Source organism: Brachyistius frenatus, unplaced genomic scaffold, assembly GCF_029030835.1.
Source record: "Brachyistius frenatus isolate BFR_SWC_R1_liver_20210118 unplaced genomic scaffold, ASM2903083v1 Contig_143, whole genome shotgun sequence".
Classification (NCBI taxonomy): domain Eukaryota; kingdom Metazoa; phylum Chordata; class Actinopteri; family Embiotocidae; genus Brachyistius; species Brachyistius frenatus.
Genome location: NW_027210742.1, coordinates 453,429 through 478,007, shown reverse-complemented (window position 1 = coordinate 478,007; position 24,579 = coordinate 453,429). Strand labels below are relative to the sequence as shown.

The 24,579-nt window shown below is 41.2% G+C and overlaps 1 protein-coding gene and 3 non-coding genes across 4 annotated transcripts; all 4 read left to right on the top strand.

Annotated features, from left to right (window-relative positions):
- The first annotated feature begins 926 nt into the window (after window positions 1-926).
- tmem214 (transmembrane protein 214) lies at window positions 927-14,750 on the top strand. Its single transcript, XM_069715465.1, is given in 19 exon segments — window positions 927-1,131; window positions 1,133-1,202; window positions 6,795-6,988; window positions 7,421-7,571; window positions 7,689-7,823; window positions 8,441-8,523; window positions 8,938-9,043; window positions 9,496-9,577; window positions 9,879-9,980; window positions 10,159-10,300; window positions 10,733-10,824; window positions 11,115-11,163; window positions 11,303-11,410; window positions 11,555-11,672; window positions 11,776-11,872; window positions 12,384-12,552; window positions 13,001-13,152; window positions 13,350-13,496; window positions 13,539-14,750. Coding segments are annotated over 18 exon segments (2,061 nt in total). The 5' UTR covers window positions 927-1,050; the 3' UTR covers window positions 13,480-13,496; window positions 13,539-14,750.
- Window positions 14,751-15,223: 473 nt separating this feature from the next.
- trnay-gua (transfer RNA tyrosine (anticodon GUA)) lies at window positions 15,224-15,312 on the top strand. The gene is given in 2 exon segments: window positions 15,224-15,260; window positions 15,277-15,312. It is a non-coding gene; the product is annotated as a tRNA-Tyr (tRNA).
- Window positions 15,313-16,013: 701 nt separating this feature from the next.
- trnaa-agc (transfer RNA alanine (anticodon AGC)) lies at window positions 16,014-16,086 on the top strand. Its single transcript has one exon. It is a non-coding gene; the product is annotated as a tRNA-Ala (tRNA).
- A 214-nt stretch (window positions 16,087-16,300) lies between these two features.
- trnaa-agc (transfer RNA alanine (anticodon AGC)) lies at window positions 16,301-16,373 on the top strand. Its single transcript has one exon. It is a non-coding gene; the product is annotated as a tRNA-Ala (tRNA).
- The last annotated feature ends 8,206 nt before the right edge of the window (window positions 16,374-24,579 follow it).

Genomic DNA, 24,579 nt, shown 5'->3' with positions numbered 1-24,579 from the left:
TGTTCCTCAGACAGCAGCCGGACGAGAGAACAGCATCCAGGATGAAGATGAGCTGAATGCTTTCACACAAAGCTGAATTTTTACAGTCCATAAAAGTCATGCACCTGACGTCTTACTTTTTGACTTCAATTTGGAAATGATAAAAAAAAAAAAAAAATAAACCGTTACAAAAGGGCACATCAAAACATCCTGAGCTCTGTTTGAGCCCGCAGCTCACCGGTGCAGCCAGTTAAGGCTTCAGCTATCAATTAATCCACCAATTATTATTTTTTTTATATCACTTTCCAAAAAATTTCAGAAAATGATAAAACACCCAAATTGCTTTGATTGTCCGTAAACCCAAAGTATCAACCCCCGGGGAAGCTGGAACTTGTGAATTTTGTGGATCTTTACTTCAACAATTACTTTAACAACTCAGCCTGTTGATTATCAAAATTGTTGCCCATTAATTTTTGTCAATCAATTTAATTAAATTAGTTTGGTTCTATAAAATGTAAAAAAAAAAAAAAAGAGTCTGCTCTTGTCTGACTAACTGTTCCAAAAAACCCAAAGTACCCCCACAGTATAGCCTGTTAACATAAACATATAAAACATTTCAACAATAACGCAGTTAAAAGTGATTTACATAAAACACGGAGAAAATGTTAAAGCAATATAAGACGAAAGATTTTAAAAAAAAAAAATTTTTTAAATGCATTAAAATAAAACAAAATGAAAAGAGTGGTGTGAGAAATGAGTTGATTTTAAAATACACCAGGTTACTCGAGGTCGAAGTTTTTAAATGTATTTGAATTAATTAATAAAATAAAAAAAAAAAAATGTGTCTAAACTTGCTTAACCTCAGGAAACGGTACTTAACGGGTCTGAACGCGTCACTCTGACGTCACGCCGACAAAAGAGACGTGGCACGCGGACGGTTAAAACGACCAGTCGACGGAGCGTCGCGGTTCATTCGGAGCCGGGAGGAGGAAGAAGAAGGTGTCGGAGAATCATCATCATCATCATCAAAACAACAACAACAACAACAACAACTGAAATAAGACAACCGACATGGCTTCGAACAATGGCTCAGCCGGCAAATGGGAAGTGGTGAAGAAAGGGAAGAGAAGCAGCAACGGAGGAGGAGGAGGAGGGGAAGAGCGACAAGAAGCAGCCCGGCGGAGGAAGGAAAGCTCTGGGCGAGTCGAACCAGCCGGCCCGACGTAAGTTCAACGCGGCCCTCCGCCGCCGCTTCGCCCCGTTGACCTCCTGGAGAAAAGTCCCGCCGTTAAAGACGAGGACGGAAGTTTGAGTGACGAGCGTCACGGTTAACTGGCATCTCGGCGGGGACGAGCTAACCTAGCCTAGCCTAGCCTAGCCTCGCGCTGCGTTTCCTCTTATAAATTCACGTTGTTGTTGTTTTTGTTGTTGTTTTTTATCCGTTTTACTCTTAATCTGCTGCTTCGTGTCAAAGTAACATCCAGCCTGAACCTTTCTCCTCTGGGGTTTTTTTTTGTTTTTCTTTTCTTTTCTGACACATTCAGCTGGAAGGAAACGGGCTAGTTTAGCGTTAGCTTATTAGCAACCTTTCTAGGAAAAGTGTGTCAACAAAGTCGTCGTCATTACAGTCGGAGCTGCATCTAGGTTGTTTATATTATCACAAGGGTTGTTTTTTATTTTTTGTATCATTATTATTATTATTTTATAGCTGAACTGGACAAACACGCGGCGGATGGATTTGTCTTTAGCTCATTTCCACGTAGCCCACACATGACAGCTGTCACTCATCTGAGGGGACTTTAATACGACGTGGCGATTTAAAACCCGCGATTTTTTTATTTGATTTGGATTAAATCTGGCGGCATCTATATAATCCTAACGTCAGCGTTTTAATTACGTTTATGCGCGTTAACACGTGTCTTGTTTTATATCTTATATCACTTGTATATTACATTTATATTCTGGAAAGAGCTTCAATTTAAACTTGAATTCCCTACTTGTATATTATCTTACTGTCCTTATTTATTTATTTATTCGACCTTCTGTGCCTTTTTCTTGTGTTGCATTTATGGTAACCGATGCCAAGACACTTTTTTTTTTTTTTTTTTTTTGCATACGTGGCTCCTGAGAACAGATTCTCACTAATTATAAAAAACAGGTAATGATGTCGCAGCAATCTTTATAAACAAGTGAAGATGATATCTTGTTCTATACCATGATGATACCATTTAATACTACTACAGCCAGATATGACTTATTGCTGCTGTTTCCCGAAGCCTTTAAAGACGCGTACGCTCAACGTAAGAAATAAAAACGCAACCCTTTGGTTTTTTGCTTATTTTAACTTATTTTAGGCACACGCTGAAGTTTTGTTCACAAATATGTTAAAATCCACGCTGGTGAGCACTTAATCCATCCACCTGACAGGTGCATTAAACGCATTAAGCGGCACGATAACGCGCAGGTCACGATAAAAGGTGCAGTTTTGTTTTTCTTACATTTTTTATGTTTACAGTGTTAGGCAGAATTACACGTACGGGTAGAGACAAAAAAAACCCCACAACTGTTGGTTTCTGGTGTGATTGCCGTTTGCCTCGTGCTGTGGTCTGTTCAATACTCGTACTCTCCTCTTCAGTGGCTAAAATTACACTATCATGAAGAGTCCTGCGACAGCAGTTGGGGAAAACATCGAGGCTGTGAGCGACTATCGTGTGGTCTCGGCGTTCACGGGCCGGGGGAGGTTGTCGGTTTGATCCAGTTTACCACATCGTTAAAGCATAACATCAGCTGACTAGAAAACGGCCCGAAGGCATGTTCTGTTTTATAAGATGAATTTCAAAGCCCTTGTTGAAGACGGAGCCCTTTGCTCGATATCTGTTTCAATATTTTCATTATTTTAGTTTCTTACTGCTGCAAATCCCCGATTTTAAATTGCTTAATCGATTCACCACAGATTTAACTTGGGAATGCAGCTTGTGGTTATAAGGTGCCGGTCGGCTTATGTTGCCTTCACACTATACATGAGATTTAAAAAAATAAAATAAATCATTCATTAAAAAAAAAAACTGTCAGCAGCTTCCCTCAAATCCTGCTCCATATTTTCAGATATGGTTGCCACTGAAAAAAAATGAACAAATGAGTTGTTTGTTTATGCCCCATTTTTATCAGTGAATCATCCCGTCTAAAGTCCATCCGATCACGGTGACCGTGGCCGTATCGGTGGGGACGCGGTGTAAAGGTTTTGCCTGAAAGAAATAAACTAATAACCCATCTAACCAACGTGGTATTTAATCTAAATACGCGATCCGTTTTAATCAAACAGCAGTTTTTTGCCAAATCTGTTTGTCCCTTACAGCTGTTCAGCACTTGATCATGAGACTGCCAATGTTGGGCTTGTGGGTTTTGGCATATTTTAAAATAGTCCTCCAGCCTCGGGTTCACTCTGAAGTTTTTTTTTTATCTGATAGATCATGAAAGATGTTGCTGCGAAACATTATGGAAGTATTCAAGACTTTTTTTTAAATTTTATTATTTAAATAGACAGAAAATGGAGGAAAATATTACGAACCTGACACGTAATTCTTTTACATAAAATGTCTGAACATATTTTAAGTTATCATGTAAACGGAGGCGATTGTGTCAAATCCAGCATGTTATTTAATTTAAAAAGGATAATAAAAACCGTTACACATCATCACAGCTGTTATTGACTCGCACTGTTCTCTTAATAACTCCAGCCTCCTTGAAATCAGAAATACCACTTTTTTTTTTAGCAAATATAATCTTTGATCAACATAAACTATCAGTTATTGAGTTGTGCTGTACAGGATGTATGCCAACAGTTAAAGGAACCGTTCTCGCTCTCTGTCCATCTGTGCTCTTGGAAACTGATCCAATAAAGGGCCACAGATCATCATGACAGCTCAATTTCAATAAGTGTTCATTAACACGACTCCACTGGAAAACATTGTGCGGCGACACGGTGCCAAAAGGAGGCAGGTTTTTATTTTCACCCAGATGTTACATTCAGCGAACGCCAAGTAGACGTTGTGGCAAAAATGAAATCGAGTGGTTACATTGTAACCCCGGTTCTCCGAGTGAGTTCTCTGGAGACAATAGAGAACTTGTGGTTACATTGTAACCCCGGTTCTCCGAGTGAGTTCTCTGGAGACAATAGAGAACTTGTGGTTACATTGTAACCCCGGTTCTCCGAGTGAGTTCTCTGGACATAATAGACATCCTGTGGTTACATTGTAACATCCAATGAGAACTTGTGGTTACATTTATAAGACAATAGAGAACTTGTGGTTACATTGTAACCCCGGTTCTCCGAGTGAGTTCTCTGGACATAATAGACATCCTGTGGTTACATTTATAACCTCGGTTCTCTGAGTGACGAGACTTATCTCTCGATCGTCTCTTGTATCTCTCTGGAGATGACAGTTTTTCACCAACACAGTAACTGCACCCTCCACAGGGAAACATTTACATACATATTCACTGTAGCTTTATATTTCTGGATTTATAGTTCAGGAAGGTTTGCATGCAAAGTGGCTCCCACTTTGCATGCAAACCTTCCTGAACTGAAGCGTTCGCCTGAGAAGACACTCCTCTGTTTGTTCTGGGTCGGATGACGTTTACAAAGACTGATGACATTTCTCCAAGTGTGTTGCAGTCATGCTGCTCTGATTGAGAAATGGTGACGAGTTTCTTGAAAAACGCTGCGTCTTCACTTCCTCCCGACTTCAGACGAGACAAGTTTCCTCAAGAATGCTGTTTATAACGGAGCCAAAACACTGAAGTCTTTCAAAGTAATGAAACAAAAAATAAAAATCTTAAACTGAATTCTAAAACATAAACAATCACTTTAAAGGAAAACATAATTGCATAAATGGTTTATGTCATCATAGCACAAATGAGACATTTTAAGAAAAAAAAAAAAAAAAATCCTAGTCTGGATTAGGACCTCCCCTGTGTCCCCGTCGCTGTAAGCAGATGTCCCTTCATGTCAGGAGCTGCCGCTAGAAATGACCAACATCCCCGACACGGATATTTGTTTCGTATTAATAGATGTTTACACCTGGTCAGATTACCTCAATCTCATCTTTCGGCGCTCTCCTCACTGTTCTGCTCTCGTGGCGCAATGCCTGAGCTGTCCCCTCCCCCTTTTCAGACGAGACGACAACAACAACAACAATAACAAAAAACTCATGAATTCGGCCTTCTTGTCGTGGATGGATTTAAATACCAGTTCCTGAATCTCCCAACTTTTGATCGGGCGGGGGAGGAGGGAGGGTTACAGTGACGGATTTTGTATTAAGTCCAGATGGAGAAGTTAAAAGTGTGAAATGAACCTCATGTTTACGTCACAGCCCCTCGGGGTTTACACACACACACACACACACACACACACACACACACACACACACACACACACACACACACACACACACGGCCCAGATATAGATAGATCGAGGTTCCATGTAGACAACTGCTCCAGTTTGTGGGCGGGGCTTTAAACCAGAATAATGTCCCATAATGTCTCGCGCTTAATCCCACATTTGCTGTCCTCCTCTTGTAAATGCTGACTGGAGTTAAAATAAAAATAGTCCCCATCAAAGACACTGGTTTCTCCTGTTGGAAGAATGTTTGCATACAGTTTTTTTTAGTTTTTTTTTTTTAAATTTTTTAAAGTAGACTACATTTACGAGCCGTTTTTCTTCTCCTGCCTGTAAAGATGGCCGACGTAAGGAAACGCTTCCAAAAAGAAATTGAAGACAAAACATTGCGCAAACGGGCCGTTGTTTATCTCACGAGACCACATCCTAAACTTTACGAAGTCCAGCCAGCACATCTGGACTTTCCTGAACCGTCGCGGATCGCTCGCTGCGCGCTTTCTCTAGATCAAATTGTTTAGTGTTTGGTACGAAGGGCCGAGATGGATCCCAGGTCTGCATACCCGCCCTCCCCGTTACGTACACCCCGCTTATAATATGATGTCACCGGCATAAGAAACCCACGGTATTCTGCTTTCACTTCTAGTTAGTTGTCACGTCATCCATCTTTATATTGTATCTCTGGTTTTTTTTCCCCTTTCAGAGGCTTTTACATTTTAGGAATAAAAAAGATTTAAAAAAGTACGAGTTACAGGAAATATCCGAAAATTATCTTTTTATATAGTGAAGAAAATGATTGCTGTAACGTTTTATATCAAAAAAAAATTACAGCCCTGTAGGTTGGGCCGCCATTAGGTCAGGCCGACTTTTATTTTGAAATGCCCAAAATATGGACATTTTAGGACACGTGACTGAAGTAAGGGAAATATCCAAAAAACATCTTTTTAAATAGTGACGGAAAATGATTGTTGTAACATTTTATATTAAAAACAATTACAGCCCGGAAAATATCTGACATTGGGGACTTCAAAATAAAAGCATTTGTAATGGACTTTTAACTGGTTTGAGCTCTAAATATGACAAGAGGGTTTTAACGAGTGGGAATATTTGGAATGCGGCCGGTGTTTATTCCTTTGTGAACCCTAATGAGTGTCGCATGAATATCGCTTTGGAAAACAACAGCCTGTTACGTAAGCCACCAAGGGAGGGAGGGAGGGAGGGAGGGAGGCGCTGGATGTAAGGGGCGGGGAGGTGGGCGGGCGGGCAACCCGGGAGGGAAATACCTCGGGTTTCTTGGAGTAACTCGATTTTTCAGGGCAGCACAGAGAAGCAACGTGTCCCTGAAGAAGTTTCAGTTCATCTCCACAACTCTCTGACCCTCGTTTTTTATTTATTTTCCATTTTTTTTCCGTCCCTCAGCGCCGCTGAAGATGTCGGAGACGCTGTACGACGGCTTCGAGAAGATGGGGAAGAAACAGAACAAGGAGCAGGTTCCTCCGCCGGCCGAGTCGCAGAGCAAGAAGCCGTCGGCCAGCAAAGCGTCCAAGAAGCCGCCGTCCAGCAACGCGGTCGGACCTGCGACTCACAAGACCCTCGAGGAAGCCTTCAAAGCTGTGAGTAACTTCTCTGTTTCTTCACAATCTCACGGTTGGTGCGGCGGATTAAAGCTCAACGTTGTTATTTCTTTGTAATGGAAAGAGAAGACAAACCATTTTTGAAAGATTAAAGAATATATATGTATTTTTTTTTGCACTAAATCTGCTTGTTTGTTTCTAAACGACGTTAAATTAGATTTAAAAACTGAATTAAATCACAATATATATTGAGAAAAGATTCTATCAGCAATTCAATTAAATTTACCAGGCTTTAAAAAAAAAAAAAAAAAAAAAAAAAAATCCATTAATATCTTCATGCAAAACACCCGGAAACAAAGACGCGTTGTAACGTCCCCGTCACATGCCGAGTGAGACGCGTCTCCGCCTTTCTGCTTAATGGATGTTTTGTTTTCCGGATGTTTCCGCCGACGCCCCCGTTTCTATCTTTAGCTGGACGTCGTGGACCTGAAGCAGCAGTTGGCTCGCAGTCAGACCCTGTTCCCAGAAACCCCTTCGGTCTGGGTCAAGGACCTGGCGGGATACCTCAACCTCAATCTGACCGCCCCGGAGAACGAGCCCACGCTCAGCAGCTACGCTCACGGTCCGTCGCGCTTTTATTCTGAAATTGCCCCCCCCCCCCAAAAAAAAAAAAAAAAAAAAAAGACGTTTTTAGGACGCGCGACTCAACGTCCACCCGCTCTTTTGTCTTTCGTCCCAGATTACCCATACTGCCTTACGGGGAAAGAGCTGAGGGGCGTCATCAAGGGCCTGATCGGACGCTGCAGCAACATCCTGCCGGATTTCTTGGACCACTGCGTTTACACGATGCTCAGGGAGCTGGACAGGCAGCCAGGTAAACCGGGACCGGACGGGAAAGACATCCGTCCCTTGGGTTTGGTTCTTCTGTCCTTCTACTGTCGGTTTCTGCACTTTAAATGGAAAAAAATTAGCAAAATGGCTGAGAAGTCGTCGAGCTTTACGTCTGCATTGGTTCAAGTTGTCTTTATTTGGGATTTGCATGTGGATATATCAACAACAACAACAACAACTAAAAGTCAGATTTGATTTTATTAAACAACATCGAGTAGCGAGATGAAAGAAAAACACAAAAACTGACTTGAAGCACGCTCATTGTAAAAACATGGCTAACGTCATCATCAGAGTCTTCAGCTGTCAGGCTCCTCTTAATTAAATATGTATGAATACAAAACTTTTTCTTTTTGTTTTGTTTGTTGTTTAGTGTTGAAGCTCTTCGTCTTTTTTTTGTTTCCTTACTGTTTGTTATTTAAGGGTTGAAAACTGTTCTGGGATTTTACACTTAAAATAAAGATGAATTTAAAATGAATCAATCAATATCTTACTTTGGTTTTATTTGCCTCTTTTTTATATATATATATATATATATATATAGTTTTTTAATAAATAAAAAATAAAACGACACCAACAACAGCTGTTTCCTCTCGTTTCCAGGAGAACCTCTCCACGGCTACAGAGTTTGTATACAGGCGATCCTACAGGACAAACCCAGAATAGCCACTCAAAACCTGCCAGAGGTGAGTGAGTGAGTGTGTGTGTGTGTGTGTGTGTGTGTGTGTGTGTGTGTGTGTGTGTGTGTGTGTGTGTGTGTGTGTGTCTGTCTGTCTGCGTCTGTCCTTCGGTCCTCCTGCTCCCCACCTCGTTCCTGCTCTGAATGTCCCTCTTTTAAAAACTCAAGTCGTTTTTCTTTTCTTAAATCCCCCCCCCCCTCCCAAACTGGCTCTTTCAGTCCAGATGTGCAACATCCAGCTGCTGTTTGTGCAATAATCTCGCAACGCCGTGTCGTAACAACCCCGTCTCGCCTCTCCTCTCCTCTCCTCTCCTCTCCTCTCCTCTCCTCTCCTCTCCTCTCCTCTCCTCTCCTCTCCTCTCCTCTCCTCTCCTCTCCTCTCCTCTCCTCTCCTCTCCTCTCCTCTCCTCTCCTCTCTCAGTATTTGGAGTTGTTGCGGTCGGTTCAGAATCGTCCCGCCAAGTGTCTGACCATCATGTGGGCTCTGGGCCAGGCCGGGTTTTATGACCTGAGTCAGGGACTGAGAGGTAACGAACAATCTTTACACCTGCGTCACCTGCACATCTACAGAACCTCATAATCCAACGCACGTAGACCTCCGTCTGCTCTGTCGGACGTCCCGGTCCGTCTGCTCTGTCGGACGTCCCGGTCCGTCTGCCCTCTCTCCCACTTTCCCAACAAAGACATGTTTTTTTCTGGAGGGGGGGGGCGAGGGGGGGTCGGAGGTCACTGAAGCAACAGTGCAACATTAAGATGAGTTTTGACAGCACTCGCGCAGTTTGTTTATTATTAATGCACCTTTTTTTTTTTTTTTTTTTTTAGTTTTTCATCACGTTACCTATTTTTGTTACTTAAATCATTTTAAGATGCAAGAAATGTTTTCTGCTGAACCGGCCCTTTTTTTTTTTTTTTTTTTTTTTTTGTTGACACATTTAATACCAGAAGAAACCGTTTTTAAGAGCTCGTTTGTGTGTTTCAGTGTGGTTGGGTATCATGCTTCCTGTGCTGGGAGTGAAGTCCTTGTCCTCGTACGCCATCGCCTACCTGGAGAGACTTCTGCTGTGAGTCACGCCGACGAATACGTGGCGTATTTGTTGTTTTGCGTTATTATTTGTAATATTACACACGGCAGGAAAAAAAAAACTGATTTTCTTTACTTGCTCAATCCTACAAAATCCCGGCTCTTTTCCATTTTGCATTATTTGCATTGGTTTTGAAAACGGTCCACACGTTTTTAGAAGACGACGATACAAAGTTTTAACTGCGTGGCTCTTAGGAGTATTTTGATATTTTAAGAGGAAAACTGAATAATTTCTTCTTAAACTTCTTCTTCTTCTTTTTTTTTTTTTTTTTTTTTACCAGACTTCATGCAAACCTGACAAAGGGATTCGGCATCATGGGTCCTAAAGAGTTTTTCCCTCTGCTGGATTTTGCCTTCATGCCGAAGAACGCCCTGTCAACGGGGTAAATGAATGACTCGTCACATCGATTGTCTTTTTTTTTTTTTTTTTTGTAAATTGTCTGTAAATAACAGATGGTTAACCTCCAGAGGTTATACTCGACCGCGAATGACTCGGGACGGCTGACTTTCGTCCTCCCCGTGATCACGAACCCGTCGTTTTCCCTTTCGTTTGCTTTTCAGTCTGCAGGAGCAGCTGAGGCGTTTATATCCTCGACTGAAGGCGCTGGCGTTCGGAGCCAAACCCGAGAGCACGTTGCACACCTACCTGCCGTCTTTTCTATCCAGAGCCACGCCGCACTGTCCGGACGACATGAAGAGAGAGGTGAGGCCACACACACACGCCCTGTCATACAGGCCCTCCCTAATAGTCTCCTTATCAGAGTCATAAACCGTTCAGATAACATATCGACAGCTGACTGAGCTTGAAGGAGGAAAAACAACAACAACTCTCTCGAACACTTAACGACGTTTCGAGCGACTAAACGGCAGCTTCCCTCCAGCGTTGTATAACAAATAACAACAGAAAACATCGTCCTTCTGTTTGACTCTGTTTTTCATCAATATTTGACAACGTATGTTACTGTCGGACGTGGTCTTAACCTGCTTCCGTTATCTCGATAATCGGTTTGTTAGTTGATTTTCAAAAAGCCCTTTTCTGGTAAATTATTACTCCGGGAAATGTAGTGAAAACATGACGAGTTGAGTGTTTGTTTTTTGTTTTTTTCCCCCCCTTTGTCTCTCGCGTTTCTCTCAGCTGCTCGGCAGCATGACGGAGTGTTTGTGTGTTGACGTCCAGAGTCTGGGAGTGTGGCGGCAGCTCTACACCAAACACCTGCCCCAGTCCAGGTGAGTCGCACCTTCAACAGCGAGCGGAGTTCCTGTATCCGTTCCAAATGAAAAGCTCTTATCTTCTTAAACACTTCGTCCTATTAAGCCACCCCTTTTTATATATATGTATATATATATATATTCTTTTAGTTCCCTGATGTATTAGATTAATGACAACCTGTGAAACCTCACCGGGATTAATTGAGGAGAGGCAGATGTTCATAAAAAAAAACAAAAAAACAACAACACCCAAGTTATATTCTCGCGTAAGTTGAATAAATTGTTTTCTGCTCTCTCTTTGTCTCCAGTCTGCTTTTAAACCACTTGCTGAAGTCCTGGAACATCCTTCCACCGAAGGTACGACATTCAGAAACCGAACTCGCCTCCCTGGAGAGCGTCAAGAAGTCTTTAATAAAGAAGCTGCTTTTATTAATCGAGCAAAATCGCATTTGATGCAGCAGGAGAGTTCAAATGTCATTTCTCTTTTCTTCTTTAGCTGCGTAAGAACCTGGAGGAAACGATCCAGTCGTTCCGAGTCACCAACGAAGAGATGAAAGACGCCGTTGAATCTCAAGAGCTGCAGGACTGTAACAGCCTCTGTCAGGTGAGACCGAGTCACCGGGGGAAAAACAAAAACACTCAAAAGTCCGGTTTGATTAGAAACAAAATTATACTTGAAAATTGTCATTTTTTTTAAAAAAAAAAAAAAAAAGTTTTTATTTGAAAAGAGTTTTGTTTGCGTCTCCAGAACCTGCAGGTGAAGATGCGAGGTCACGGCTTCCCCTGGTCCAAACTGCTCATGGTTCTGCTCGTGTTCGCCGCCGGCTTCATCGCCCACGACGTCAGAACTCACGGCTCCGTCGCAGGTCCGACCGGGCGGCGCTCGTCGACAACTCGCGCAGTCGTCACATTTATTGTTGTTATTTGTTGCTGTAACTGTTGTTGTTGTTGTTGTTGTTTCTTCTTCAGAGTCCACCACAGCCAGGTATCTGCACACCTCGGGGGTCACGGTCGTCTCTCAGCAGGCGTGGAGCAAAATCACAGTGTACTCGAAGCAGGGCTTCAGGTACGAGCTCGGCTTCGCCGCGTGTTCGGTTTATTATTTATTGATTTATTGATTGATTGATTGGACAGTACTACGACCAATTGGTAAAAAGGCAAACAAATCGAACTAAAATATGAATGACTTATGAAGCATGTTCAGTTTTTGTTGACGCTGCGGTAGAAATAGGTTTTGTAGTGGACTAAAAAAAAAAATTAGAAAATATGTTTGGATATGACGTAATCGTTTACAACATTACTGTTCATTATGACTTCGGTAAACATTCAATGTCACCAAACGCTGAACGTGATGAGCTTTTACACCGATAAATGTAAACAGCAGATCGTACAAACATTTTTTAAATACATTTGAAAATAACTTCACTGCTCGTTAAATTCTTTTTTTTTTAAATTTATTCAGATAAACTCAAATTTAAAGGAAACGATGATTTCTAACGTTGTCGTGTTGAATTCCTCTCGGTGGCAAACGAAGCGTTCACCTGGTGTTTGTTTGTTTGTTTGTGCTTCCTGTGCAGCTGGCTGGAGACGAACACGCCGTACTACTACTCGGAGTGCGTTCGTGTTTCGAGACCTCTGGTGGAACGAGGGTTGGAAAAGGCCAAAGCGGCGGTCGCCTTCATCTCCGAAAACACCGCCAAGTTCCTCCTGTGGGTCAAAGAGACGACGCCGCTGGTCGTAGAATGGGTGAGGACGGTTCACACCGCAGCGTCCCGCCGTCTCGTCGGTGTCAACTTAAGTCGGAGCTCTGTGGAGGCGAAGATGCTTAAAACGCAGAGCGGCCTCTTTTTATTTTTTCCTTTGTTTTTTTTTTTTTATAAAAACTGAATGAAAAAGTAAAAAAAAAAAATCCAATCGGAGGTGGCTCGCATCGAATTTCTTGCCTCACAACAGTTTGTGAACGGAGGCAGAAATAAATTGTGGCGTCGGAAAGCAGCGCCGCCGTGCACGTCGTCACCATAGCAACCCACGCCAGTTAGGCGGGTCCGTCCGTCGGTCCGTCCCGGAGATCTGATTCGGGGAACAAATCGCCCGCAGCCCGAAACGACGACTCGGGCTCTTTTGCGCCGCGACTTCTTTTAAGACGTTTAAAAAAAACAAAAAAACGACTTTCCGATGTCTCGTCTCCGTCCAGGTGAACACCAACACTCCCGACAGCGTCTTCCAGCTGTTGGCGTATCTGAAGGAGCTCCTCATCTTCCTCCACCAGAACTACGTCCTGCCGGCGTTGGCGTACACGTCCGACCTGCTGCGCCGAGCGTGGACCAACCTGCAGGACTCCTGCAAGTCAGTAGATCGTCAAGCAGCCGCCGACATTTCTTCTGTTTAGACGTCATTAATCCCACAGTGGGAAATTTAGCAGCGTAGAAAAACAGTTAGGAGAGAAAAAAAAAAAACTTTTTTTTTTTGTTTTAAATGTGTAAATGCCATCTGAAAGCGAGCGCGGACTGATTTGTTTTTGTTTTTGTTTGTTTGCGTTGCAGCGGCGAGGTGTCGGTGTCGTGTCTGCAGAGCCACGCCGCCTCCTTCACCAACTCCACGTGGCAGCTGCTGCAGCACACGACCTCGGCCATCAAGACGTGGGCTCAGGAGCTGCTGACTCGAGCGGGATAACGGCGGCAGATGGCTGACTTAATTCACACACACACACACACACACACACACACACACACACACACACACACACACACACACACACACAATGCAAAAAGTTGTATACTGTGTACACACACACACACACTCTGACCCAGTGTGAGGCTGCCTTTTCAGTGCGTCGCCGCCATCGGACACCGCAGGGGGTCGGACGGAAAGAATAAGCAAACTCTCACTCAAAGGACCTGAAATTTTATCAATCAGTTTGCTGTTGTATAGATTTTTTTTTTTTTTTTTTTTCTACCGATCTTTTTGTCGCTGCTGGACGAGGAGCTCGTATCTTTTTCTCTCCCGAGTTTTCTACTTCAGCTGTTGCTTTAACCTCTGCGGTTTAAAAAATAAATAAATCATAAAAAAACGATTATGTAATTTATAGGAAAATGTAGGTTTGTAGAGAATTTATAAACTCATTTTTATTTAAAGATGATTTTTTTTTTTTTTTTTTGTATTAAAAGTGCTCTATGCGAACTCTGGTGGAGGGAAGAGGGGAAAAGACACACAAAAAATAAAACCTTTTCCAAGCCTCCTGAAGACCTCATCGGTTAATCTCTCGAGGGATACTTTGCCTCTTAGGCTTCGTCGCCATGACGACAGGTCGGTACCAAAAGTACATTATGTGGGGGGAGGAGTCACATCTGCAGGTGGATTGGCTCTTCCTGAGTTTTTTTTTTTAGTCTCGTCAGTCAATAGAATAAACGTACCTGCTTGTTTCTTCGTCCTCGTCTTCGTCTTCGCTGCTTCGTTTTCTGTCCCGTTTCTTCTTCTTTTTTTTTTTTTTTTTTGCTTCACTGTGCCATCAGGAAGTCGACGTCCCGGGCTGAGGAGAAGCACTTCGGTCATGTATTCGTACTTGAAAGTCGACGAGGTCGTCGATGTGTGTGTCTGTGGATCAAACGAGCCGCTTCTCAAAACCTTTATTCTCTGGGCAACATTTCAGACCAGCTGATTCAACGTATGTTTGGATGACTAATGTCTTACTTTGTAATGTAAATGATTTATAATAAAGATGTCAACCGTTGTGCTGTTTTTTTTAATTTCTAATTTTTATTTCCACAAGGTTGACTTTTCTTTTTTGTGTAACTAAAACAAATAACTTTTTATCTGAAAATGAACATTTTTGAACTCTGAATGATGTGATTTTTGCATCTTTATTTTCATGCTTTGTTCATTATGATTGATAAATAGATGCCTGTAACATTTTATTAAAGAAGATTTATGTTATTAGAAACCTGGTTTACCGCGATGTGGTCGTTGAAATGTGCATCACGAAAAATTTAAACAAATATAAATTACAACACAAGAGCTGGATTACAAACTGAGACCCCGACAGGTGTTCACTAACTTCATTAACTTTAAAAGGAAATTTGCACCATTAATTTGCACGGATCTCAAACTATATTTGCATGATCTATTCAATTTATGAAGATTCGTGAAAAGCCTTGAAAGTGACCAGGTTTAATGGGGCGCTGGTTCGAGACCCCCCCTCTCCCACCAATAACCTCCGTTGGTTTACGACCTAAATGTAAACGAACAGGATGTAACTTCACGCAGAAATTATACCGAACTCCTATTTCGAAGTTTTGAAACAGTTTGGTCAAAAATAATTTAATAAAAACCCTAAAACCAAGTTGCCCCAAAGGCCGACCGAGCTACGGTGAGTCTACGTGGATTGAAGCCATACTTTGCCCCATAGTGACCCTCAGCCCCTTCGATAGCTCAGTTGGTAGAGCGGAGGACTGTAGAGTTTCATCCGAAGACATCCTTAGGTCGCTGGTTCAAATCCGGCTCGAAGGAGGGCGATTTCTTTTCGGTTTTTAATTTCGACAAAACGCCGCCGAAAGCGCGTCGTCTCCGCCCAGAGCTCGTCTGGGGAGAACAAGCCGTTTGTTCCGGTGTTAAATTAAAGTACGTTTACCTAATTTTACAACTACAGCTTCTTTTCCGCTTTTAAATAAGTAAAAAAATTTTTTTAAAAAAAATGCTTCCGGCGAGTTATTGAATGCCCTGTTAGAGGACAGGTAGCCGGACAATTTAGACAATTTAAATAGTCATAATAATAGGAAATAATAATAATAAAAAGAAGTCATAATTTAGCTTTTGTTGGGTTAAAAAAGAATATTACAGCTTTGTTAAATTTTTAAATGGATAAAATAATTGTGGTGTGCATATTTGCACTGTGATTAAAGGGTTTAATGGGGAAAAAGAAAAGTAATTTAAAATCATCGCTTCGTGAACTGTTGTTTTAAAGACTCGAGTTCATCATTTAGCGGGATTGATGGCGATCATCTCGGCTGTTTAAATCTTTCTCCTGCTTTTCAACTCCATGAATTAATTTTAAATTGTAGGACGTATACTCCTCTTACTACATCATGTTTCTTTTCGTGAATTTTCTACCACGTACTTTTAATAAAATCAACGTTAAGACGAGAAAACCATGCGCACTGTTTTCCGGAAATGAGGCTATGTGAAGTGACGTCACGACGTCGACCATTGCGGGGGGATTAGCTCAGATGGTAGAGCGCTCGCTTAGCATGCGAGAGGTAGCGGGATCGATGCCCGCATCCTCCACATACTTTTTGTTTATTACTTTTTCCAGTTTATTCCGTTTCTATTTTACTTTGATTTGTTTTGTTTTACAAGACGCAATCACGCCAACCTGAGAAAAGGTAAGATGCTCGACAATATATTGTAAAAGTACTGTTTTCACGTTCGGCATCAACCGCGTTGACACACGTGAAAGCAGAATTTACTTAGTTGAATATGAACTGATGATGGCCATCACGGGGGATTAGCTCAAATGGTAGAGCGCTCGCTTAGCATGCGAGAGGTAGCGGGATCGATGCCCGCATCCTCCAAAGATTTTTTTTTTCCTAAATGAGGAATCAAAATAGTATGTTGACCAAAAGTCACGTCGTTCAAAAATACATGAAGGATTCATACTATATCATGTTGTCCACAATTACTTAAAAAAAAGTCATAGTACAGTATGTTGTAATTTTTTTCCTTTTTTATGCATTTTTGGACGACATGCGTTGGTGAAGCAATAAATCTTTTTCTGTGCAATTAAATTGCGTTATCAACGCTACGGTTTGAGAAATCTGATGCTTTGGTGTCTCTGAGTGAAAGCAAAATCTGACATTGGCATTAACCAGAAGCCAAAGCACAAACTAACTGCACTTCTTTCACGTATCATGAGATGACTAGTAGACTTCTACACAGAATGAATGGTTTTTTTGTGGTATTTTGCAAATGTTTTGAAGCTCTTTTTTGACGTTCATACTATTTGCATTAAAAAAGTCATACTATAGCATGTCATCCAAAATTATATAAAAAAGTAATACTATAGTATGTCATCCAAAATTGTATAAAAAAGTCATACTATAGCATGTCATCCAAAATTGTATAAAAAAGTCATACTATAGCATGTCATCCAAAATTGCATAAAAAAGTCATACTATAGCATGTCGTCCAAAAGTCCTTAAAAACCTCACATGATAGCATGTCATCCACAAGTGCTTAATAAAGTCATACTATATCAGGTCGTCTATTCTATTAACCAGAAGATCAATTTTTCACGCTTACCATTTCAGATTTTCTCATGGGGGATTAGCTCAAATGGTAGAGTGCTTGCTTAGCATGCGAGAGGCAGCGGGATCGATGCCCGCATCCTCCAATTTAGTCAAGTAGGAGACTGTACAGTGTCTCATCAAAAATTCACATTTAGCTCGTTGTTGACAATTGAATAAAGAAATATTATAGCAAGTGGTTACTATTACATGAAAAACTGTTATTGAAGCATTTCGTCCAAAATTATATAAAAGTCATGCTATATCATGTCGTCCAGTGTTTTGTCCAGAAGACAAACATTTCAAACTTACCATTACAGCTGTTTTCATGGGGGATTAGCTCAAATGGTAGAGCGCTTGCTTCGCATGCGAGAAGTAGCGGGATCGATGCCCGCATCCTCCAAAAAAAAGTCATACTATAGCATGTCGTCCAAAATATGATGAAAAAGTCATACTATAGCATGTCGTCCAAAATATGTAAAAAAAAGTCATACTATAGCATGTCGTCCAAAATATGATCAAAAAGTCATACTATAGCATGTCGTCCGAAATATGATCAAAAAGTCATACTATAGCATGTCGTCCGAATTATGATCAAAAAGTCATACTATAGCATGATATACTTCCTTCAAATTTCTGACGACATGCTATAAGTACGACTTCCGTTCAAGTTATGGAAGCTAACACAGTGGTGCAGCTGTCAGAGTTGTTGTCTCTCAGTTGGAAGGTACCGGGTTCGATTCCCGTCTATACCTTTCAACATGAATTCCTTATTCCTGCAAAACCAATGACCAGAAAGTAAAGTTTGTTGTCCATAATAAGGATGACTAACTTATGCATGTTGTCCATAATGTAAAACATTACATTCAAGCAAGAACATGCAATCCTCCACACTAAGTTCCAGACCCCATATCGAACCCAGGAGCTCCTGATTGTGAGATGACAACACTGGCTAGGAACTTCAACATTTTTGATAAATCAATTGCATGCGTGTCTGACTTATATGACTAATATAACTTTTAAACATGTTAAGGAAGAGCAATGGATGGTGCAGTGGTTGGTGCTGTTGCCTCCCATTCAGAAGGTTCCTGGTTCAAGACTCGCCGGGGAAAGGATGATATTAACATCCTGGCTGAAAATCCATGTCAAGGGCAAGAATTGAACCTGGAACCTTCTGACTGGGAGGTAACAACACTAACCACTTCACCACTGTGCTTTCTTCAAAAAAAATGTTTAAAAGTCATATAAGTAATATAAGTCAGACGAAAATGCAATAGAGGCAGCACAACTTTGCAGTTGCTAGCGTTGTCATCTCACAGTCAGGAAGTACTGGGTTCGATCAGGGGCTTGGAACTCTGTCTGTGGAGGATTGCATGTTCTTGCTTGGAGTGTGACTTTGTCACAATTACGACTACATGATGTTTGTTTTACATCATGGACTATATGCATGATAACATGCATAAGATAGTCATCCATATTATGGATGACATATTTTAATTTACTTATTACCTATGCAGGAACATGCAAATTCCACATAGAAAGTCCCAGGCGGGGATCGAACCACGGACCTTTAGACTGTAAGACGACAACGCTGACAACTGCACTGTTGTGTTGCCTGAAATAATTTAAACGGAAGTCATATTTATAGCATGTCGTCTAACATATGATGAAAAAGTCATACTATACCGTGTCGTCCTAAATATGAACAAAAAGTCATACTATAGCATGTCGTCCAAAATATGAACAAAAAGTCATACTATAGCATGTCGTCCAAAATATGATGAAAAAGTCATACTATAGCATGTCGTCCAAAATATGATGAAAAAGTCATACTATAGCATGTCGTCCAAAATATGATGAAAAAGTCATACTATAGCATGTCGTCCAAAATATGATGAAAAAGTCATACTATAGCATGTCGTCCAAAATATGTAAAAAAAAGTCATACTATAGCATGTCGTCCAAAATATGATGAAAAAGTCATACTATAGCATGTCGTCCAAAATATGATGAAAAAGTCATACTATAGCATGTCGTCCAAAATATGATGAAAAAGTCATACTATAGCATGTCGTCCAAAATATGTTAAAAAAAGTCATACTATAGCATGTCGTCCAAAATATGATCAAAAAGTCATACTATAGCATGTCGTCCAAAATATGATGAAAAAGTCATACTATAGCATGTCGTCCAAAATATGATCAAAAAGTCATACTATAGCATGTCGTCCAAAATATGATGAAAAAGTCATACTATAGCATGTCGTCCAAAATATGATCAAAAAGTCATACTATAGCATGTCGTCCAAAATATGATGAAAAAGTCATACTATAGCATGTCGTCCAAAATATGATAAAAAAAGTCATACTATAGCATGTCGTCCAAAATATGATCAAAAAGTCATACTATAGCATGTCGTCCAAAATATGATGAAAAAGTCATACTATAGCATGTCGTCCAAAATATGATCAAAAAGTCATACTATAGCATGTCGTCCAAAATATGATCAAAAAGTCATACTATAGCATGTCGTCCAAAATATGATCAAAAAGTCATACTATAGCATGTCGTCCAAAATATGATGAAAAAGTCATACTGTAGCGTGTTGTCCCAAATATGATGAAAAAGTCATACTATAATGTGTCGTCCCAAATATGATGAAAAAGTCATACTATAGCATGTCGTCTAAAATATTATGAAAAAGTCATACTATAGCATGTCGTCTAAAATATGATGAAAAAGTCATACTATAGCATGTCGTCCAAAATATGTAAAAAAAAGTCATACTATAGCATGTCGTCCAAAATATGTAAAAAAGTCATACTATAGTATGTCGTCCGAAATATGATCAAATGAAAAAGTCAAAAAGTCATACTATAGCATGTCGTCCAAAATTTGGAGGAAAGAGATGAAGACAAAACAAGAGAGGGAAGGCGGTGAGGAGGGCGGGGGGGAAGACAAAAAGACAAAAGAAGAAAATATTTGTATTGATTTCAGAGCGGAAAAAAAAAAAAAAAGACATTTGCCCGACGGGGAGAGAAAATACGAGAGAAATGAGAGCGGAAATCGATGGCAGCATTTGCATTGATTTCTTAGTGGGAATTCACGTTTATTTGGAGAAACATATACATGAGGAAAAAAAAAACAGAAAATAAAGAGAGGGAAGAAAAAAGGAGGGAAAGACAGATGTAAAGAGAGAAGATGAAAATATTTGCATTGATTTCTGGAGAAGTGATATTTCTCTGAATGTAAAGAGACTTCCTGCAAACAAAAGGCAGGAAGAGAGGAAGAAGGGGAGGAGGAGGAGGAGGAAGAGGAGGAGGAATAAAAAGAAGGTGGATACCGATGATGAGCAGGGGACGGAAAAGGAGGAGAGGTCGATGAAGACACTAACAGGAATAGAAACAGAGGGAACAAGAGAGGAAGAACACAAAACGGAGGAAGAACAGAAGGAAGAGGAAAAGACAAGAAAATGGGCAGCGAGCCAGTGAAGAGGAGGAAGAGGAGGAAAAGATGAGGTGGAGGTAAAGAGAAAAAAAAGAAGACACCGGAAGAGGAAGATGACAAGAGGAGGGATGGAGGTAAAGAGGGAGAAGAGACAGGAAAAGAAGGTGGATGAGATGAAGAGGAAAAAGGAGAAAAAGGTGAAGCAGGAAGAAGATGAGGCAAAGAGGAGGAGGGAAAAAGGAAGAAGGAGAGGAACTAAGAAGAAAAAGGGTAAGGAGGGAAGAAGATTATGGAGGAGGAAAAAGATTAGAACAAAAAGGAGGACGAGGAGGACAAATTAGAGGCAGAGGACGAGGAGGAAGAAAAAGAGCAGCAGGATGAAGGGAAGGAGAAAGAAGATGGTGAAGAAGATGAAGGGAGGGATAAAAAGGAGGGACAGAAACCTACAACCACAACAATAATAATAATAATAATAATAATAATAATAATAAGCATCCTGAAATTTACAGCCAAATAGCAGATCGTTTTCAGGATATAAGGAAACTTTTCCTGGAAACTAGTTGGAAAATACGGGACAAAATCAAGAATTTAAATAGAGGACAAGAGGAAAGATATAACACCGGAAAAAAATATAGCAGGCTCCACTGAAACTTTTAACACATGGAAGACAACAAAAAAGAAGTTTGAATCGAACGAGCTGGGAAACCAAGTCTCACAGCACTTAATCCTGTTCAAAAATAAAGTTGTTATTATATTTTTTATTCACTCAGACCACTTTGTCAGTCTCAGAACGTAAAACCTCACAGTGGATAAATGGTCCAATGGACGTACTTCACACAGGATCCAATCCCTTCGACATCAGGGATGGACCTCTACGTCACTGAGCTGCGGGTGAGCCTGTGGAGAGGTGGGCGGAGCTTGCAGCAGGCACTATTTCAATATTCTTAGATCTGCATATACTGAATCAAGGCCCTTCTAAGCTTTTGGGGGAATTTGTCTCGCAAAAAAACTCCTAAATATGTGATTTAGATAAACAGAAAGGAGTTTTTCAGAGAGGGACTTTAACGCTGCATTATTTACAAAAATTATACATCTGGTGAATCACCAGGGAAATTACAAGGGACTGTGTATTTCTACAAGGAACATGAAAAGTACACATTCAGCCCTGATCTCATAGAAATGTATTTAAAAAAAAAAAAAAGAGAAAAAAAAAAGAAAAGTTCTTTCATTGAAGGAGCATTCGACAGGTTAAACGCTGGCAGGAGCCTGAAGCCACAAATTCACTTCTGCATTTCCCTTTTTCTTTACCCCAAGAGAAGTTGTCCTCTGAAAGCCCTGCAGCAACTTTACATACTTTATTGAACGCAGAGAAACAACCGATTGATCAATGTCCGATTCAGCATCTCACTATTTGAAGCGTTTAGCCTCAAAAAACTGCAGCAGAATCTTAAAATATAAGGTTAAACTCACCGTTTGACCTCCTTTTCTGACTCATTCTTTAATTGTCTCTCACCCATTTCTCTCTCTCTCTCTCGCGCGCTGCTCCCTCCCCCCCACACCTCTCCATTTGATTGACAGGGTGGACAGATGCTGCTCTATAAACAGGTAACCTGATCTACAGAGCCCATCTGGTCACAGCTCTGTTCAATTCACACTTCCCGCGCGCGCACACACACGCACGCACGCACCCACTCACACACACACACACACTCTGATAGACATAAAAACATGCACTCCCACTTCAATGACTCACATTCACATTCACACACACACACACAGATACATAAAAAGATGAACACACACATACACACGCCTGCACACGGACAAATATGGAGCCGCATCAAACAAATATGGAGGGGACACACACACAGTGACTCATGGCGCACAACAAACAAGAGTGCGTGCGTGTGTGTGTGTTTCTTTTTTGCTGCGACGTGCATCGTGTGATGAGCTTCACCGGGGCAGGTCCGAACGCACACACGTGCCACCGGACAGAGGACTCGCGTCGCGATTGTTGTGATGTTGTGACGCTGCAGGATGTCAGGACGGGCCAGGTGACACATCACATCGCCGACCGGATCAGACGAGTGTGAGACGGGTTACCGAACGGGCTCGGGTACGCGGGTCCAGGGAGTCAGGAGTGGGCCAAACTTGATGTATTGTTCTGAGGTTTTCAGTATTATCTGTGAGCAGTGTGGATGTCCTGCGGCAGGAAGCTTCAGAAACCCTGAAGTTTAGCTACAGTTTGTCAACTGTGAGCTTCGCCTGCACAACGACAGTGAAATAAGCCTCAAAAGAACAACCGCAGAGACTTAAAACGACTTTTCAAATGCAAAACAAACATCGAAAGGCTCAATATGACAACAGAGACACAAAACGACGACAAAACTGTCTGACGAAATGTCTCGGAAGATGTTCGTAATGTTTCAAAAAAAAAAATCACCGCAACAAAAGAAATCCACATAAAATTGCGATTTTTGAGCTTATGGAAAGTTGCCCGATCTGTTCTGGTTACGTGACAGATTTCTTTTAAACATGTTTCAAATCGGTCGCCGAGCAGTAAATAAACAAGCTTCACTTGAAGTGAGCTTCATCTTGGAACTCTGTTGCTCGGCAGTCCTCCACGTACACACTCTCAGCCAGGATGTCAGATGAAACGAGCTTCTTTTTCAGCACATATTCACTGCATGTAAACGGAACCAGCAACTAGTAACACATGAGAATGGCTGCTCTCGGGGAGTTTCTGGGCTCGTTTACCTTCAGAAAATCCAGTTGTTTCTTCCCAGTTGTGTGGAAAGAGTCTCTGTAGGTTTAGTCATCTAGTAGCTTTAGATACGTCCGTGCAAACTCCCAAAACAATACAGCAACTGGAGCAACCACATCGCAGCACAGTCCTGCTGAGGTCTTAAAATGAGGCCTGAAACTTCATGAATTCTTGATCTAGTAACGTCTCCAAATCACGTGATGAAGCAGGATGTTTTACTTATACTATATCGACTAATCAGAACAACCAAGAAAGGAAAAATCCGGGGAATTTCAGCCTGCTGAATTCCCCATTAACGTGTCTGCTGTGTCCTCTATTAATCGGGCTAACTTCACACATGTAGAGTCCCACAAAACAAGCAATCAAATATAAATGTTGTCCCGGAAATGTCGACTGGAAGTGGTGGTGTTCATTTCTATTATCTATTTCTGATGGGAGTCTGAAGCGCGACGCTGACTGGTGTTAATATATTTAGACTTTAAATATAGAATTATAAAAGACGATGCTTTTCTTCCCATTTAAAAAAACAAAGTTATATGTGAGGTTACACATGTTCATGCATTTGTCTGCAGCGTTGCTGACATCACACGGACTCCTCCTCACTCCTGTCTGATGGCAAACAAGCCGACACTAATGTCTACCCAGGATGCATTGTGGCGCGGCGCGTACGCACTGGCAAGTTGAGGCTCATCCATCCCCCTGTTGTTGCCACGGCAACCGCGGTCTGAGCGAAGCCATAAACACCTGCACGGCTGGTAGTGATAGCGGTTTCTGTGTTTTCTATCTCTGCTCCACATCACCTGTTAACAAACACTTTGTGTGTGTGTGTGTGTGTGTGTGTGTGTGTGCGTTTCATGTTTTATGCAATTTACAATAAATCATCCATCTCCTTAAAGATAGCATTGCACAGTTTTTAAAATCAAACTGTTAGAGGGATGTCTTTGCTTTGGGGGAAAAATTCTGACAGAAGCAGAATAAATAATATGTGTAATATTTAAAGTACAGCCATTGTCCGTGTCTGTGGTTAGTTCACTGTCTGTAATAACAGCAGGACATTCCAGTACCGTGGCCCTTCTTCGGTAATGACTTCTTCAAACAGATGCAAAAACACACAAAATGACAAAAAGACCAAAAGTCATTGCTCGGGACCAATTTTCTCATAACGCCAAAATTTCCCTAACCCAACTGTCTGTAAAATGCTAACCGCTAGATGCTAATTACTGACTCGTAAAACCCTCTGTAAGCAAATGGCTAAATGTAACCACCTCTCCAGTCATACAGTAG